Source organism: Equus asinus, chromosome X (assembly GCF_041296235.1).
Source record: "Equus asinus isolate D_3611 breed Donkey chromosome X, EquAss-T2T_v2, whole genome shotgun sequence".
Classification (NCBI taxonomy): Eukaryota; Metazoa; Chordata; class Mammalia; order Perissodactyla; family Equidae; genus Equus; species Equus asinus.
The window spans coordinates 35,861,814-35,879,942 of NC_091820.1; the positions used below are offsets into that span (position 1 = coordinate 35,861,814).

The 18,129-nt window shown below is 45.4% G+C and overlaps 1 protein-coding gene across 1 annotated transcript in view; it reads right to left on the reverse strand.

Annotated features, from left to right (window-relative positions):
- Nucleotides 1–3,131: 3,131 nt before the first annotated feature.
- Nucleotides 3,132–18,129, reverse strand: part of ITIH6 (inter-alpha-trypsin inhibitor heavy chain family member 6) — a 43,653-nt gene continuing 28,655 nt past the window's right edge. Inside the window, 7 exon segments of the mRNA XM_044764043.2 lie at nt 3,132–11,573; nt 12,498–12,880; nt 14,085–14,198; nt 14,382–14,413; nt 15,468–15,562; nt 17,386–17,782; nt 17,784–18,127. Coding sequence (XP_044619978.2) covers nt 11,364–11,573; nt 12,498–12,880; nt 14,085–14,198; nt 14,382–14,413; nt 15,468–15,562; nt 17,386–17,782; nt 17,784–18,127 — 1,575 coding nt within the window. The 3' untranslated portion in view covers nt 3,132–11,363.

Genomic DNA, 18,129 nt, shown 5'->3' on the forward strand with positions numbered 1-18,129 from the left:
TTTTTTTATAGACATTTTCAATCTAGTGGGTTTTTTTCCCCTTTTTCTTTTTCCAAAAGCCCCCCAGTACATAGTTGTATATTCCAGTTGTAGGCCCTTCTGGTTGAGCTATGTGGGACACCACCTCAGCATGGCTTGATGAGTGGTACCATTTCCACGTCCAGGATCCAAACCAGTGAAACCCTGGGCCACCGAAGTGGAGTGTGTTAACTTAACCACTCCACCACAGGGCCAGCCCCTCTGTTTTCTTTTTTAAATATTCCTATAAGCCTGGCTTCCTAATGGTTGCCCCTGTTTCTGCATAGCTTATTGGTCAGTCAATGATTGGAAAGAGGTTGTGCTGAATCATCTTGAGCCAGTAAGGCCTGCATACTTTGCCAATGGATCTGGGTGTGGGTAGAGGAGTGAATTCAGAGTTCAGCCTGTTTCCAAATCTGCTCCAGATTTTACTTTCTCTTTTGAGTCACCTATGTGTATGCACAGAGCCTCAGGGCTGGGCAGGAGGCCTGTGGCCTATTAGGCTCTGCCCAGGAATATGCTTACCCTAACCATGACCACAACCTCAGGATAGCAGAGCCTCAGCTGATAGGTTCTCACCCACTTACCCACTGTTAAGCAGTCTCTTCCACTGACAGTGCTGCTGATCATGAGTATCACTCGCTGCTCCAAATCAAGTGAGCCACCTTTGACAGCAGTAAGGAAACTTCTGGGTACTTATGGCCTGCACCACCCTGGAAGAACTTCCTCACTCATCTAGCTGAGAGGTGAGGGTGGGAGCAGCCCCAGGCGAGAATGCCATAGAGTCCTGCTGTTCTTATTCCAAGTTCGGCAGTTTTAAAAAGTATAAACACTTCTTAGATTGTTGTGAGCCTTTGGATTCAAAATGGTTGTTTTTATCAATTTTGTCTGCTTTGTGGTTACTTTTTGAGAGGAGGATTTTCTGATCTCCTCATTGAACCATAGCTGGAAGTCTCTCAGGATTATTTTTGTCACACTTTACATAAGATTGAGAAACTGCAGTTATCCATATCATTGTCATTCAGTATATTTGGAGTAGATGTGGAGAGGTTGATGAAGTTTATAGAGGGAAAGGCTAATATCCCCCAAAGCTATTCTTTAGTTCCCTCACTACTTGTATACACATAAATCCCTATTTTTTGTTTGTTTGCAATTGTCTGTGTTTATAACCACCTCTTCTCAGGTCTTAGGCCAGGTCTGAGTGCTCTCTCATCCCCAAGCTTGTCCAGCATAACCTGGCACAGAGAAGCTTTCTAAAGTCTTAGATAATTGAATCCTCCAGCTGGGGAAGACAGGTGAACACCCAATAGAAGGGTGACCCATTGACTTTACCCCCCACAGTGTGGATTGTCCCCAGAATGGCTTAGCTAGACAGGGTGAAAAACAGTCTTGAATAAGGAGTTGGGAAAAGAATGTTCTAGTTTTTTTCTGCCACTAACTTGTTGTGAGAGCCCAGGCAAAGTTTTTTTTTCCCTCTCTGGGCCCCAGCTACTCCATCTGAGAAATGACAGTATTGGAATGGGTAATTTTTAAAGTTCTTTCTACCTCTGACTTTCTGTGAGGAGTAATAATAACATCAGGTACCATTTATGTGTCAGACTTTGAGCTGGGCACTATAAATGTGTGTATATGTGCATGTAAATATATACATACATGCACATATATTCTTTTATTTCAATCTCATATCCCTGAAAAATAGGGTTGATTCTCTCCATTTTACAGAGCAAAGCCTGAGGCTTAGAGGGAGGAACTGACTGACTTGAGGTCACATAGCAGGGGAGAAGGAAATGATGTGTGCAATCACCTAACTCAAGTGAGTGACAGTGGAGGAGACCACTGCTGGATCTCATTCAGTTTGCACCATCTAGCCATTTGTACCATGTGTCTGTTTGCTGATGGCTCTAGAGTGGCCCTTAAGCTCTAGCCCTGGGACTTCGAGGTACCAGTGATGTTCAACCACCCTCTAGGCATCCTAAGGGTTTTCTGGCTCCAATGTGAACAGGTATTCAGACAGCCAGTGACCAGGTAAGGACCAGATAAGAAAGAGGAGAGTTAAGAGTGGAGACTAGATGCAATGTTCTCTTCTTCTTCTTTTCCTCTCTGAAGTCTACCCATCTTCAAAAGTCCAGACCAAGCCTCACTTCCTCTGGAAGCTCTCTCAGTCTTAAACCTTGTCCCAGAGTATTTGCTGATATTTTCCAAAGGGCCCCTGTGTGGTTGGAACACTCCAACCAGCCTGGGAGGAGGACAGGGAGACATCTCTCTCCCACCCCCAACATTTTCCTCCTAGTGTTGATAGCTGACTATACTCAGGAAATAGTTTTTGAGCATCTAGTTGAACAATAAGGACCTTCATTGTAAAAACCACGGGTAGGGTAGCAATAAGCCAGGTATAGTGGATATTTACCACTATTCTTGGTTACCAATTCCTTTCCTGTCCTTGGTAATACCCTGCTTTATGAGGCAGAGCCCACCTGCCACAATAGAAGCTGAAAAGACCACTTACTCACTTTCCCAGCCTCCTTTGCAACTAGGGCTTGGACACATGACTAGACTCCACCAGTTAGAATAACTTATCCTAGACTTCTTATCAGAAGTTAATGCTCAAGGAAGCAGGGATTGCATGGAATTCATTCGGGTGATGGGTGAATGCAGCTGTAGCAGCTACATCTGGGTCCAGAGGCAATGGAAGGGTCAGTAGCTGAGAACTGCAAATGGTGGCATCTAGTTTCCAGTGGTGTCACAAGTAGTGTCTCCTCTGGGAAGATTCTGAAGTGGGATTCTGGGCATCAACCTGGCTATGTTGTCTCTGGATCTGGTTTTACAGCTCTCCCAGACTCTGTGAGCTATATAATACCTGTTTAACAAATTCCTTTCTATTTAAATCAGCCAGAGTTTATTTCTATTGCTTTCAGCTAAGACACATTGACGGTTTCGGTCCTGGCTCTGCCATTGACTTGCTTTGTCCTCCAAAGTAAATCATGTACACTCCTGGCTTCACTTTTATCCTCTGTTAATAGTAGCATTGCCATATTGTAGATTCAACTCAACTTATATAAAGGATAGAGGGGGTTGTGACTGTTATGACAGTGGTCATTTGCTACTATGAAGAAACAGCTACATGAAGATCACCTTCAGAACTCATCACTGTGTTGTCATTTTGTGCCATGGCTTCTAGGAAGCTCAAGGTTTTTGGATGCATTGCAGTAGTTTTATCTTGTGTGAGTCTTCTGGTACAATTACTACTCCATAATTACTGGGTACTTATTCCTTTGGCCTGGTTTACAGTGTTTACTGCAGCCGAGCCATTTATTCCAATGTAGTAACAGGCTCGGTGGTCTATCCAGCATACATTTCACCCCTCACCTAATATGTATCAGCCATGTACTCGAGTGGGGCTGACCCAACCCTTACATCCAAGAATGGGCCCAGATTTGGCCTAAGCCAGTTAGCACAACCCTATATCCAGGGACGCAATAATTGGTTCTAAAGTGGGCATGGACCCAAGTTAGAATGAAAGCTCAGGAGTTTTGCTCAGTTGTTGTTGCTGCTGGCAGTCACCCTGTGATTAGGAGAGCCAAGCTTAGGATACAGCAACTCTGTGGAAGGCAGAGTGGAGAGATAGAAAGAAGCTGGATGTCACTGTGTTGACGTCATTGACATCATTGAGCTGAACTGATTCAGTATTCATCTGAGACCCACCCTACTTCTGAATTTTTTTCAGTTGCATGAGCCAATGAATTCCCTTTATTAAGGCAGTTTGAGTTGGATTTTCTATTGCTTGCAACCAAAATCATCCTAACAAAGAGATTTATGAAATATCAAGACGTTCGGAGAAAGAGGTGTGATTAATTAATGAATAAATGTTTTGGGAGGCCCACAGTCACCTTAAACTAATGTAGGCTCCCCATAAAAGCCTACTTCTTCTATGTCCCTCTATGCTAAGAAATGGCTCCATCATTCACCCAGTTGCCCAAGCTAGAAATAAACATAGAAGCCACGCTAGACTCCTTTCTCTCTCTCACCTCCAATCAAATCAGTCATCATAATTCCTCCCTCCTACCTCTTTATTATCTTTGAAATCTGCCCTTATATCTCCAACTCATTGCCACTGTACTAGTCCAAATACCACAGCCCACAAGAACCTCCATGATCTGGCTCCTGCCTCCCTCTCACATCTCATTTGATGTTCCTCTTCCCGCCTTGATCTCTCTGTTCCTGCTATGCTGAAGTGTTCCCTGCACATATTTAGTAGTTTCTTTTTTTTCCTTATAGAAGGTAAGCTCTATGAGTACATAAACTATGTCCAGTTGTTTACTTATGAATTCCCAACACCTACCACAGTGGTTGGTATATACTAGGTGATCAATAATGTTAGTGGAATTAATGAATGAATAAAAGAATGAATCTTTCAGGCTTTGTTCAAGATAACCCCTCTGTACGCAATGTTCTTCCTTGCCACTGCCTCCTTTTTGACTAATTATTCTTTCTACCTCTAGACTAGGCCTTGATATTGCCTCATCTGGAAACCTGTCCTGACCCCCAGTCTGGATTCCCTGAGCTCCTTGGGTTCCCACAGACCCCTAGGCTTACCTCTCTTCTAGCATTGTTCATATTGTGTCATTATTGTCTGCTGCAACATGTGTATCCTCAAGCAGCCTCAATGTTCCTGAAAGACAGGGCCTGGGTCACATTATCTGTTTTATTCCTACGGCCCAGCACAAGGTCCAGCACAGAGGAAGCCTGTGATAAAAAGTTTATTGAATGAATGAATGAAGAGTGTGAATGTGTGCCAAGGATAGAGCCTTTGTGTTTGTTCATTCCCACTTACTAACACCTCAACAAGGCCTGTTCTTCTCCCCTTTACTCTTTCTCCCATCCTATCAGACCAAGCTCCTCAAGGCTGGCTCCAAACACCTCCACCTCTTGCCACGGGCTGCACTAGTTCTTTTGGCCATAGGAGAAAGCTCACATTTCTCATCCACACTCCCTCACTCCACTTCACTTGTTTCCCCTTGCCATCCAGCTTCCTCTCTAGTCGGCACTCTCCTCACATAGAGCACTCTCGTGCTTACCCCTGTCTCAAGACTCAGGATGAGGCCCCTCTGTCCCCTATTCTTGCCTTTTCTCCTCTTTGCTGATGGTAAAGCACTCTGGTCCTGCAAGACCTAGCATCCAAAACACCTCAGATTCTTTGCGTTTCTTAGATTCTTTGTGTCTCATTGTCTGTATATTCTACTGTCCATATGTCCCATTGTTTGTGTATCCCAGTGTCTTTGTGTCCCAATGTCTGAGTGTCACAGTGTTTATGTCTATCCCAGTGATAGTGTGTCCAAGTGTCAATATACTTCAGCTCCTGTGTGTCCTAATGTCTTTATATCCTAGTGTCTTTGTGTTCCAGAGGTTGAGTGTCTCAGTGACTGTATGTCTTAGCTTTTCTCTATGCCCAAGTGTCTATGTGTCTTAGGGTCAGTGTTTGTATATCCCAATATGTGTATTTCCTGGTGTTGGTATTTCCTCCTATGTGTAGCTGACACTGTTTCTGTGTTCCAGTGTCTGTACATGTCCCAATGACTGTATTGAACAGTGTTAGTGTGTCTTAGTATGTGTGTATATCTCAGCGTCTTTGTTTCTTCTGTTTCAATATGTCCCAGTGGCTGTACATCTCACTGTCTGTGTTTCCTAATGTCTGTGTGTTGCAGGGTCTGGGTATATGTGCTAATGACTGTTTATCCCAGTCTGTGTGCTCCATGGTCTGTGTGTCCTAGTGACTGTGTGTGTTACAATGTTTCTGTGTGTCCCACTGACCAAGTGTGCTTTTGTTTGTGCATCCCAATGTGTCCTTGTATATACTAATGCCTATTTCCCAGTCTGTACATCTTATTGTCTGTATGTTCCAATGTTGTGTATTTCTTGATGTTTGTATATCTCAGTGTCTATGTGTCTTGATGTCTCTGTAAGTCCCAGTGTGTGTGTGTTTGTGTCTCAGTTTCTCTGTCCCAGTGCCTATGTAACCCAGTGTCTGTACATCTCAGTGTTTATGTGTCTTACTGTCTGTGTGTCCCCATGTCTGTATGTGCTAGTGTTTGTGCATCCCAATGCCTGTTTTTTCTAGTGTCTGTATGTCACATACTCTGTGAATGTCCCAGTGTTGGTGTGTCCCAATGTCTGTGTACCCCATATGTGTGCACCAGTATCTATGTGTTCCAGTGCCTGTATATCTCAGTGTCTGTGTGTCCTAGTGACTGTGCACCAGTATTTATGTGTCCCAGTGTCTGAGTGTCTCAATCGCTGTATGTCTCTGTGTCTCTGTATATCCAAGTGTCTGTGTGTCTTAATGTCTATGTGTCTCAGTGTTTATTTACCACAATGTCTGTGTATATCAACTTCTCTTTATCTCTGTAAATGCATTAGTGTCTGTACCCCCAGTGTCTGTGTGTCACAGTGTTAGCATGCTAGTTGTGTATCTCAGTCTCAGTATTTCTGTGTGCCTCAGCGTCTGTATCCAAGTCTGTGTGCCCTAGTTTTTTGTGCCAGTGTTTGTGTGTCTCAATATCTCTGAAAAGAGTGTCTGCATGTCTCAGTGTCAGTGTATCCCCATGTCTGTAAGTTCCTGTGTCTATGTATCCTAGTGTCTGTGCATGTCCCAATGACTATGTTCCAGGGTCTGTGTCAATGTCTGTATGTCCCAGTGTTTGTGTGTTCCAGTGACTGTGTTCCAGAGTAAGCGTGTTTTCAGTGTGTCTATATGTTTTGGTATTTTCTGTGCTTTTGTGTCTGCACCCTAATTTCTGTGTGTTTGAGTCTGCATATCCCAGTGTGTGTATGTTTCAGTGACTGCGTCCCTGTGTCAGCATGTTGTAGTGTGTCTAAGTTCCAAATGCTTCTGTGTGCCTTAGAAGTTATATCCCAGTGTCTGTATGTCCCAGTGTTTGTGTGTCCCAATATTTGTAGGTTTAAGTGTTTGCTACCAAAGTCTGTGTATCCCAGTGTCTGTATGTCCCAGTTTCAGAAGACCCCAGTGTTTGTGTATTCCAATATCTGTGTACTGCAACATCTGTATGTGTCAGTGTGTATGTGTCTCAGTGTCTGTATATCCCAGTGGTTATTTGTCTCAATGTCTGTGCACCCTGTTTCCCAGTGCCTGAGTGTCCCAGTGACTACATCCATAAGTGTCTCTGTACATCCAAGTGTCTATGTGTCTCAGGGGCTGTGTCCCAGTGTCTATACAGCCAAGTGTCTATGTGTCTCAATGTTTATCTATCCCAGTGTCTGTGAACCTCAGTGTCTATAAGTCCTAACTTCTGTCCCTACCTCTGACTGTGCACCAGAGTCTTTGTGTCAAAATGACTGTGTGTCACAGTATCTGTATATTTCCCAGTGTCTGTAGATCACAGCCTCTCTGTACTCTAATGCCTGGGTATCCCAATATCTGTTTATGTCCTAATGGTTGTATGTTCTAGTGTCTGTGAGTCTTGGTGTCTGTGTATATCCCAGTATGTTCCTCAGTTTCTATGTGTCCCAACATTTGTGTACCCAGTGGCCATTTGCATGTTGCATGTGTCTCTTAGTTTCGGTATACCTCAGTATCTGTAGCCCAGTATCTGTGTGTCACAATGTCTGTTTGACCCAGTGTCTGTATGGTCCAGTTCTGTATAGTCCTGTGTTTGTATGTGCCACTGTCTCTATAAACTTCAATAATTGTATGTCACAGGTTGTATCCCATTTTCTGTGTGTCCCAATGCCAGTGTACCTCATTGTATGTATATTCCAGTATTTGCATGTTCCACTACTTGTGAGTCAAAGTGTCTGTGTGTCTCAGTGTTTTTCTATGTCTTTGTGTCTGTGTGCCTCAATGTCTGTATCCTATTGTCTGTGTGTCCCAGGGTCAACATATCATTGTGTGTGTCTGAGTTTTAGTTTTTGTGTGCTTCAGTCTCTGTAACCCAGTTTCCTTGTGCCCCAGTGGTGTGTGTATCCCAGTGTGTGTGTGTGTGTGTGTGTGTACGTAGGTTCTATGTGTCCCTCTGTATCCCAGTGTCTGTGTAGTAGTGTGTGATCCCATTGTCTCTGTGTCCCTATGTATTCTGACGTCTGTTCTAGTGCCTATGTGTGTTAAGTGTTTGTATGTGTCAGTGTCTCCGTGTGTATTACTGGTTGCCTATGTTTCCCAATGGCTGTATGTATCTTAATATCTGTATGAGCAAGTTTCTGGCTATGTTTCAGTGTCTGCATATTTCAGTTTCCCAAAGTTTCTGTGTCCCAATGTCTCTATGTTCTGGTGTCTGTGGTTTCCATTGGATAATGTGGTCAGTATCTGCATGTCCTTGGCCCCCTGTTAGTCTGTGAGTTTCTGTGTTCCATTCTTTATGCATCCCTGTGTTGTACATCCTATTAGTCTCTGTGTTTCAGCGTATGTATATCCCTATCTCTGGGTGTCCCTAAGTCTCTATCTGTATTCCCCTGCTTCTATGTCCTTGTTTTTCTGTGTCCCTGATCTGTGTGTTTGAGTGCCTGTGAATACTTGTCCTTGAATGTACTTGAATATTTACACATCCTGAGCCTTTGCAATCTGGAATCTGTGTCTCCCTCTCTCTGTGTTCCCATGGATCTCCATGTTTCAGCATCTGGGCATCCAATAAGCCTCTGTGTTCAAGTGTCTGTGCATCTCTTTTTCTGTGCATTGTTCAGACTTTGTGTGTTCCTGATTCTTTACATGTTCCTGAATCTTTGCATGTTCCTGAGTCTTTATGTGTCCTTGAGTCATTGTCCATCTCAGAGTCTGCATGTCCCTGAACCTTTAAAGGTCCCTGAGTCTTTGCATGTGATCTAGTGTCTGTTCATTTCTGCATCTGGGCGCCCATTAACTTTTGTGTTCCAGTGTCTGTGTGTTCCTATCTCTGTGTATCCCCAAGTCTTTGCATGTCCCTGAACCTCTGTGATCTAATTTTTGTCCCAGATTCTCTGTGTTCCCTGGGTCTGAGTGTCTCTCTCTGAGCCTCTGTGTTTCAGTGTCTGTGCTCATGAATCTGCATACGCCTCCTTCCATGTGCCCTTTGTTGGTGAGCATTTGGTATTTATCCTACTTCTCTATTTTCCCCAGCTTTTACGAATGTCTCTATATTATTGTTTCTTAATGTTGGTGTGGCTGTGTCATAAATTGTCCTGTGACTCAATAACTCTCTTTCTCAGTCCCTAGGTCTTTTTCTCTGGGTCCCCACGATGGCGGTGGGGGGGGGTGCTGCTTCTATGGGTCCGCTTGTCAGAGTGTCTCTCTGCATCTGTTTCTCTTTTTGTCTTCCTCTGTCCCTGGTTTTATTTTGATCTGACTCACCATTTCTGTGTCCCTGTCTCTCTGTTTGTGTCTGGTCTCTAGATCCATGTCTTTTTATTTTTGAGCCACTATCTCTGTGTCCCTGGGTCTGATTCACTGTCCCCATCCCTTCCTTTGTGGTCTTGGTTGCCTATTTGTGTGTCTCTATTTCTGGGTGTCCCCAGGTGTATCTTGATTCTGTGTTTTTTCATCCCTGCCTCTCTGGATATATTTCCTTGTGACCATGTCTCTTCCCATTTGCTTATGGCTGTGTGTCTGTTTCTATGTGTCTAGGTTTCTTTGTTCCTATCTTGATCCTTCCAGATGTGTCCCTGTGTTTCTGTCCCTATGTCTAGCCTGTATCTATATGACTGTATTTGTGGGTTCATATCCCTATGTCTACTTGTTTTGGGATCTCTGTCTCTGAATTCCTGTGTCCTTGTCACTGTGTCACAATGTCCCCATTACACCTGGGCCTCTACCTTGCTTGTCCTTATGTTTCTGTTACCTGACCTGACCCCTATCTCTTTGCTGGTGTTTGTCACCATTCAGGTGCCTGTATCCGCATGTCTTCATCACTGGATCTCTAAATATATAAGTCTGTGCTCCTGTGTCACTCTTAGTGTGTTCCTCCGCATGTGCCTGTGTCCTTGGGTCTTTGTCACCAAGTCTGGGTCTGTGTAACGTCTCTGTTTCTATATCCTTATAGGTGTCTGGTCCTGTGTCTTTGTGTTCTCCTCTCATCTCCCACTCAATGTCTGCAAGTCAGCATGTGAGTATGTCTCTGTGTTTCTAACTCTCTGTCCTTAGTGTCTTGGACTCTAGTCTTGACTAATATCTCCCTGGTTACCTCTGTGTCCCTGTGTCTCTGTGTGTCATTATGTGTCTTGACCCTTTTGCTCCTGTGTCTGAATCTTTGTGCATATCTATCTCTTAGTTTGTACGTTGTTATGTCTCAGTGTCTTCACATTAGTCATTGTGTGACTGTCTCTTGGTGACCTTGTTTTTGTCTCCCTGCCTCTTTGTGACAGAGACACTACCTTACAATGGGGATACAGAAGCCCAGCAAGAGAGCATCTGTTTCTCTGGGTGTATGTCCCTGATGCTGTCACTCTGGCTCCCTGAACCCCTCTTTGTATGTCTACATGTCCCTACATCCATTTTCTTTGTTTTGAGATCCCTCTGCCTTGTGTTTTCATGTGTCTCTATTGCTCTATTTCCCCATCCACGTCTGTGTCCTTGTTGCTGTCTTTCTGTGTATGGTCCTGTATCTTTGGTTGTAAGTATGTATACATGTGTGTCTGCTGATGTTCCTTTTTTTGTTCATTCATTCAGCAAATATTTACTAAGCACCTACTATGTACCAGGTACTGGAGATACATAAATGATTCAGTAAAGGTCCTTGCCCTCAAAAAGCTCAATCTAAGCCAGAGATCCAGACAAATAAATAGATGACTACTACACAGTATGATACATTCTGTGAGTTTGGATGGGGTGTGGTGGACTATTGGAACACAGAGGGAACTGAACTCAATCTAGGAGAAAGGTCAGGGAAGGCCTTCTAGAGGAAGTGACATGTAAGACTTGAAGGATGCATAAAATCTACCTACATGAAACCAAAAAAGGGCATCCCATGTAGAAGGAAAGGCCTAGCAGTGGTAGAGAGCACGGTTTGTTAGAGGAACTCCAAGACCCTTAAATATACCATGGGAGCCAGAGAAGGTTGTGAGTATGACTGGTGACTCAGTCAGTTTTTTGTTTTAAAAAAGTCACTTCTAAGGCTGGTATGGAGTATGTTGAAGAGAGTGGAGACTGGAGACAGGAAGGACTGTGAGGAGGCAGAAGTCCCTAAGCCTCTAGGTGGATAGGTCTGCATGTCTGTGTGTCCTTGTATATATGTCACTTAGCACATGTCTGAGAGTGTGTATCCCTGTGTCGGTCTCCATGTCCTTAAGTCTTTGCTTCTGGCTCACTTCTTGCCCTGGCCTCTGGATCTCCCAAGCTCAGATCTCCTGGCTCTGAGGTTCAGGGACTATAACAGGACATAGGCAAGGTAAGGGTGGCCCAGCAGCTGCTGTACATGAGAGCACTTCACCAGCCAGCAGGAAGCCCAGCAGGGCAGCATCCCTGGTGAATCCTTCAGCAGCCTCTTGCCTAGAACCACAGGCACATCTGGGCCTTGGTGCCTCTGCAGTCTTGGTCCCGTGGGCCCTGCCACCAACCGGATGTCTGTGTGCTGGAACTTCCCTGAGGGAGAAAGATTCAGTGCCAGTCAGAGTAGTGGCCTGAGTCCCCAGTGAGTTCTCTGAGAAGATCCTAAAGCAGGAAACCTAGAAGAAAAAGTGGAAGAGAGGAGGGGCAGCAAAGACCTGGAGGAGGCGAGAGGCTGGACATTGTAGAAAATGTGGAGGAGCCAGATGGGACAGGAGTATAGTATGGAAGTAGAGAGCCAAAGTAGATGAGATGGCAGCAGAAGGGGGACATTCAGGCTTTGCTTGGAGGAGAAGACAGGGTAGATTGGAGGGAAGGAGAGGAGAGGAGTGGGTAGGCCCAGAGGAAGTAAAAATATCTGTCCAATCCACCATCACTGCCCAAACTCTTTGGTGTGGGCCTCTGCCTCAAGTTCTGCTAGTATCTCTTGACCTACAATCTGGCTTCCTGCAATCCCCCTTTATAGCAGCTTCCAGAGGGATCTTCATAATACCCATATATGACTGTGTCTTTCCCCTGCTTATAACCTTTCATGATTCCCCATTGTCTTTAGGATAAAGTCTAATTTCTCATCTTGGAATTCTACTCTGACCACTCCAGCTCCATCTCCTACAATCTCCATTCCTTTACTCTACACTTTTGCTCAGCCTTCTAGATTCAGTGTGGATCTCTCTCCTCCAGGAGATCTTTCTTGAATTTCAAGGCTGAGTGAGGTGTGCCATCCTGGGTTCCTCCAGCTCCCTGGGCTACTTTCTAGCACTGATAACTTCCTGTGATCACTATCCATGTCTGAGTCTATCCTCTCCCAAGACCAGGAACTCTCCAAGGGCAGAGATTGACTCTTATTCCTCTTTGTGGATTGGGGGGTTGAGGTGCTGGGAGTTCACTGGCCTTTCAGCCTGGCAGGGTCTCTCTTGGACTGGTTCTCCCTGGCCCCTCTCATCCTCAGCAGCACTTACTCAAGCAGGCCACAGGCCGAGGGGATGAGACCTGAGCCATTGACCACATAGAACCCCAGATGGGGTAGGTTCAGAGTGCTGGGGTGCCTGTAGTGGTGCCAGAGGACTAGGAGCTTGAGGTGGGGCCCAAGGTGGATGGTGAGGCAGGCTGCAGCAGCCACGTGGAGCTCCAACTGGGGCCTCCTCAGTAGGGCAGGCTGGTCCCAGGACAGGAGCAAGGTACACTTGCCTTGCACAGATATAGAACTGCAAGTGATGATCATAGTGTAGGCCTGGGGTTTGTCTGCAGTAACTGTGATGATCTGAAAGTAGGTACGGGTCTGGTCCTTGTGGCCTGGCCTTGGTGGTGCCCTAAGCAACTGTCCATGTACATGCAGCCCTGGAAGGAAGAAAGTGCATGCCTGGAGCACAGGCTTTCACATGGTTATTCACATGGTCACCCATAGCACTGACAGGGGTGAGGTCTCAGGGCTCAGGGTCCAGATGAAGTAGTGCAGGTTTGTGGTCAGAGAGCTAGCTCCTGAGGAAAGTGCTTCTACCACAGCCCATCCAGCTGCTCCTTCCTGTGCAGTGTGTGGGCATGTGTGTATGTGTGTGCGTGCTCACCCTAGTGGGGCTATTTGCATGTATGTGTTTGCCTCTGAGTGTGTAAATGTGTGTGTTTGATCATGTTCATATGAGTATCTCTGGGCATATCAGTGCATCTGCATATTTGGAGAAGTTGCTATGCTAGCATATTTTTTTATGTTTATATGTGTCTCTGGATATGTTGGTGTTATATGTCTTTTTTTTTTTTCCTGCTTTATCTCCCCAAATCCCCCCGGTACATAGTTGTATATCTTAGTTGCATGTCCTTCTAGTTGTGGCCTGTAGGATGCTGCCTCAGCGTGGCCTGACGAGCAGTGCCATGTCTGCGCCCAGGATCCGAACTGGCAAAACCCTGGACTGCCACAGCGGAGCATGTGGACCCAACCACTGGGCTACGGGCCCAGCCCCTGTGTTATACATCTTGATGAATAGTTTATGTTGTGTGTGTCTGGTTGTGTGTTGGTACATATTGATGTGTATCTGGGGGTGTCAGTGTGAATGCATGTGAGTGTGTGTCACGGTGAGTATTTGTGTGCATCAGTGAGTTTTGTATGTCTAGACTAGCAGAGTATGTGTGCCCATGTGTGTTGAATTCTTGGATATTGGGGTGAATCTGGGGGTATCTGTGATGTGTGTCTGAGTGTGTTGATGTATGTGTCATTGTATATATCTGGGCATATGTGGTGTGTCACTGTGTATCTGGGTGCATATTTGTATGTTACTGTGTGTGGGTGTGGAGAGTGTCAAAATATGTGTGCGTGGGTATGTCTTTGTGTGAGTTTACTATATGCTCTGGTGTGTGTGTGTCCATATCTGTGAGTGTCTTGGTGTTACAGTGTATTCATGTGTGTTTTCATGTGTCTGAGTGTGTACTTTTGTGTTAGTGAGGGCCACTGCTATATGTTTTTAAGTATCAGTCCACAAATGTCTGGGGGTGTTGACATGAATATATCCGGCTGTGGTGTTATGTGGGGTAGAGTCCTTGGACCTCTCACCTGCCTTCGGGTCATCTATGAGCTGTAGCAGGTCCCCTGGATGCCCATCCACTGTGAAGCAGATCCTCTCTTCTGAGCGTGGCATGTGAATTACAAAGTGGGTGTCCCCATCCACTGCAAGGTAGGAGATGCAACTCTGAAGTTATGGCCCTAGAAGGCATGGGAGGGGAGAGAGGGAAGGGGAGAGAAGAGGACAGTAGGAGGCCATGTCTACTTCCCCAGAGAGAGAGCCCAGCCCCAGTGCCCATGCACAAGCTCTCCTACACTCAAACAGGAAAGTGAGGGTGGCTGTCTTACCTGAGGATGAGAAGGTGGAGCCGTTTGGAAACCTGCCTACAAAGGAGAGTGTGTTAGTGACTGATCTATCATAGTTCTAAAACTCTGGGACCCACCCCCGGCCTCTGAGTCACCTCCTCCCAGATAAAGGCCAAATTCCTGAGCTTAGCATTTAAGTCTTTTCTCAAATCTATCCCCTGCCTAGCTCTCCAGTCTCCTCTTCATGCTCCAGCCTAACTGAACTGACTATTCTTATGAGTGCTCTGCCTTCTCTTGCTAGTAACCCTTTTTTTTCTTCCACCTGGAATGTTTTCCTTTTCCTTAGCGACCAAAGATCAATTTCTAGTTATCTTTTGAGGCCAACTCTAATGCTTTTTTCTCTTGCTCTCTGCCTGTGGTAGTTAGAATTCTAAGATGGCTTTCATGATGCCCCAGTGTACACACCCTGTAAAATCCCCAGGACTGAGATATCACTCCCATAAATAGGTTATATTATGTGGTACAGTTGACATTAAAATAGGAAGATTATCCAAGTGGGCCTGATCTAATCACATGGGCCCTTTGAATCTGAGTCTAGAGGTCAGAGACAGAGAAGTCAGAGAGATTTTAAGTGTGAGAAGGATTTGACATGAAGGAGTTCTCCATAGCTGTCTTTGAAGATAGAATGAACTGGGTGGCAAGGAATGCAAAAAACCCCTTAGGATCTGAAAGTGGCCCAGATGCCCTCTAGAAGCTAGGAGTGACTGCCGGCCAATAGCCATCAAGGAAATAGGGATTTCAGTCCTACAAACAGAAAGAACTGAATTCTGCGAAAAACATGAATGAGCGTGGAAGAGGACAAGAACTCAGTCTTACAGACGCCTTGATTTCAGTCTTCTGAAACCCTGAGCAGAGAACCTAATTAACCTGTGCCTAGACTTCCGATCTCCAGAAATGTGAGAAAATTAATAGGTGTCGTTTTAAGCTATTAAGTTTGTGGTAATTTGCTGTGCAGCAATGGAAAACTAATACATTGCCCCTCCTCTGTGCTCACACAACACCTATGAGAATTCTAATTGAATGGAAATAAAAACTTAGGGATCTTTGTCAGGGGAGCTCCTTGTTCACCATTTTGCTAGTCCAGTAGAGCTTTCCTGAGAGTCCATCCTACTTCCAGCTCCTCCCAGGATGTCTTTAGAATTGCCATCCCAGTGTGGATTCCCCACCAAGCACAAAAGAAATAAGAAAAATCCTTCACACTCCCAGGGCAAAGATGCCCTGGCCCACCTTCCTTCTGACCAGGAGAGTTCTCTTTGGCTTCCCAATCTAACCTGCATATTTCCAAGACTGGGACCTTATGCTCTCTGCAGTATCTTAGTCTTTCAAGCTCAGTTATGTTCAAAGTTCTTCCTAATAGCATTTATGCACACATTCATTTGTTCATTCATTCATTCAGGTACTGTTTAAACATCAGGGATATGGTGGTGAAAATGGCAGTCGTGATTTCTGACCTGATGAAGCTTGTATTTCAGTCAGGGAGGCAGACATGAATGAAATCATAATTACCAATGGTGACAAATGCTATAAGAAAAAAATAATAGAGTGACTGAGGGAGTTACAGATACTTGAGGTAGTCTTGGGCAGTGAGGGGGGAGGGTAGGAAGGACATCTGAGCTGAGATCTAAGTTATGAGCTGGAGTTTCAGTGGCAGTGGAAGAGATGAAGGTGGTAGGAAGAGGGCAGGGCAAGGCAGGTCAGAGCAATTATCAAGCAGAGAGAATAGATTGACAGAGGTCCCTGAGTGGGGGTGGGTGTGGGGGAAGGGCCCATTGAAGAAACAGAGAGGAGACCACTGGGGCTAGAGTTCAGAGAGTGACTGGGAGAAGGTGAGGTCAGAGAGGTATGGGATAGATGGTAGGCCATAAAGAGGACTTTGAACTTCATTCTAGGTATGATGGGAAACCCTTGAGGGTACTTAAGTAGGGAAAGGACATGAAGAGATCTATGTTTTTAAGTGATCCCTTTGGCTGCTGGGGGAGAATGGCCAAGAGAATCTCTTAAGAGAGGAAGCAGGGAGACCAGTGAGGAGGCTGGAACGGTTTTCTAGGTGAGACACAATGGTAGTATGCCCTAGGATAATAACAGTTGGGGTGGTGAGAAGTGAGTGCATTGGGAAAATATATTAGAGGTAACATTATTAGGAATTGAAGATGGATGGGATATTGGGAGGGGAGGTGGTAAGGGAGAGGCGCATGTCCAGGATGTCATGCCCAAATGTGTATCCCTGTGACTTACTGCCACGGCCAACTGGTTCTAATCCTGCCCTATAAGGTCATTCCCAAAATGTTGCTCCTTTCAGGAAGGCGGAATAGTGGACTGGTGAACCACATTCAGTCTGGGACCAGATTATGTAGGTTCAAATCTCTTACTAGCTGTGTGACATGGAACAAGTTTCTTCTCTGTGCTTCAGTTTCCTCATGTATAAAATGCAGATATTAACAGTTTCTTGAATGGATTAAATGAGGGACTACAACTACAATATATAGAGAAGTTCCTGCACATAGGAAGAGCTGAAAACTGTTTACTGTTGTTATTTCAGTCTTTGGGAAATTTAAAGATAACTGTCATCATCTTCCCTAATTTTTATACTTCTCTCATTAAGTAGGGCTGTTCACAGAGCACAAAAGAATCAAGCAGACTTGCCTTGCCCAGTGATGCTCCCATTTATAACCCCATATCTTTCCCCTGTTTGGGAAGCATGAGTAATTCTCTTGTCCAACAAAGTGAATGTCAAAGCCACAGCTTGGCCGGTTTGTATCTGTTCAGCCTTCCCAGTCTTAACATTCCTCCCCTCCAAGGGTCTCTAATTCTGTGCCTATGTACTGAAGTCCAGAGAAGTTAAGTAGCTGGTTTAAAGTCTCAAAGCAGGTAAGCAAGCAGCTGTACTATCACTAGAATCTGCACAAGTCTTGTACATGCCCAGTTCCTGGTGCTCTCCATTCATATCTCCCCATCGTGGCTTAACCTCTTGCCCATGGCACTCACCATCTTTGTCAGGAGTGAGGAAAATATAGAAAGCTGGTGGGTTCAAGGATTCCACAAACTTGGATTCCACCATTGACTCAGAGAGCAGCTCTAGCTCCTCAGGGAGAAGAAGCAGGCTGACTGCCTCAGGGAGGATGCTAGAAGTCAAGACTGGCAGGTTTGAGGGGCTGCCTTCTGGCATAGGGCTGGAGCTGTTGGGTAGGCCCATTGTTGGGACTCCTGACACAGATGGTCTCAGAATTTGCCTGGTGTTTTGGAGTTATGGCAGCAGGTTATGCTGATGCCAGAGCCTTCCAGGGGGCAGGAGAGAGGGCAGAGTGGGGTGAAAGGGAGTAGGGAGGGGTTCTCTAAGAACAGAGGTGGTTATGGTACTGCTGAGACTTGTAGGACTTGAGACTGCTTGGGAATGTGCTTAGGCTCTGAGGAGGTAGGGGCCTGGATCTGGTAGGTCTAGTGGGTAATGGGGTTTTGGGTTTGTTGGGGATTGAGGTCCTAGGTTTGGAAAGTGATAAACTGAGGGAAGTTTGGTGAGGTGGGGCACTAGATTTAAGAGGTGACAGAATTTTAGAGGTCTTGGGTAAGAGGATCCCAGGTCTAGAGTGCGGCAGGTTATTTGGGCTCTTGGAAGGAGGAACTCTTGGTTTGGTGTGTGGTGGGTATTTGGGGATCTGAAGTGTGGAGACTTCAGGCCTGGGCTGTGGCAGCCTTTTGGGTGACTGTGATGTGAATACCCCAGGTTGGGGTG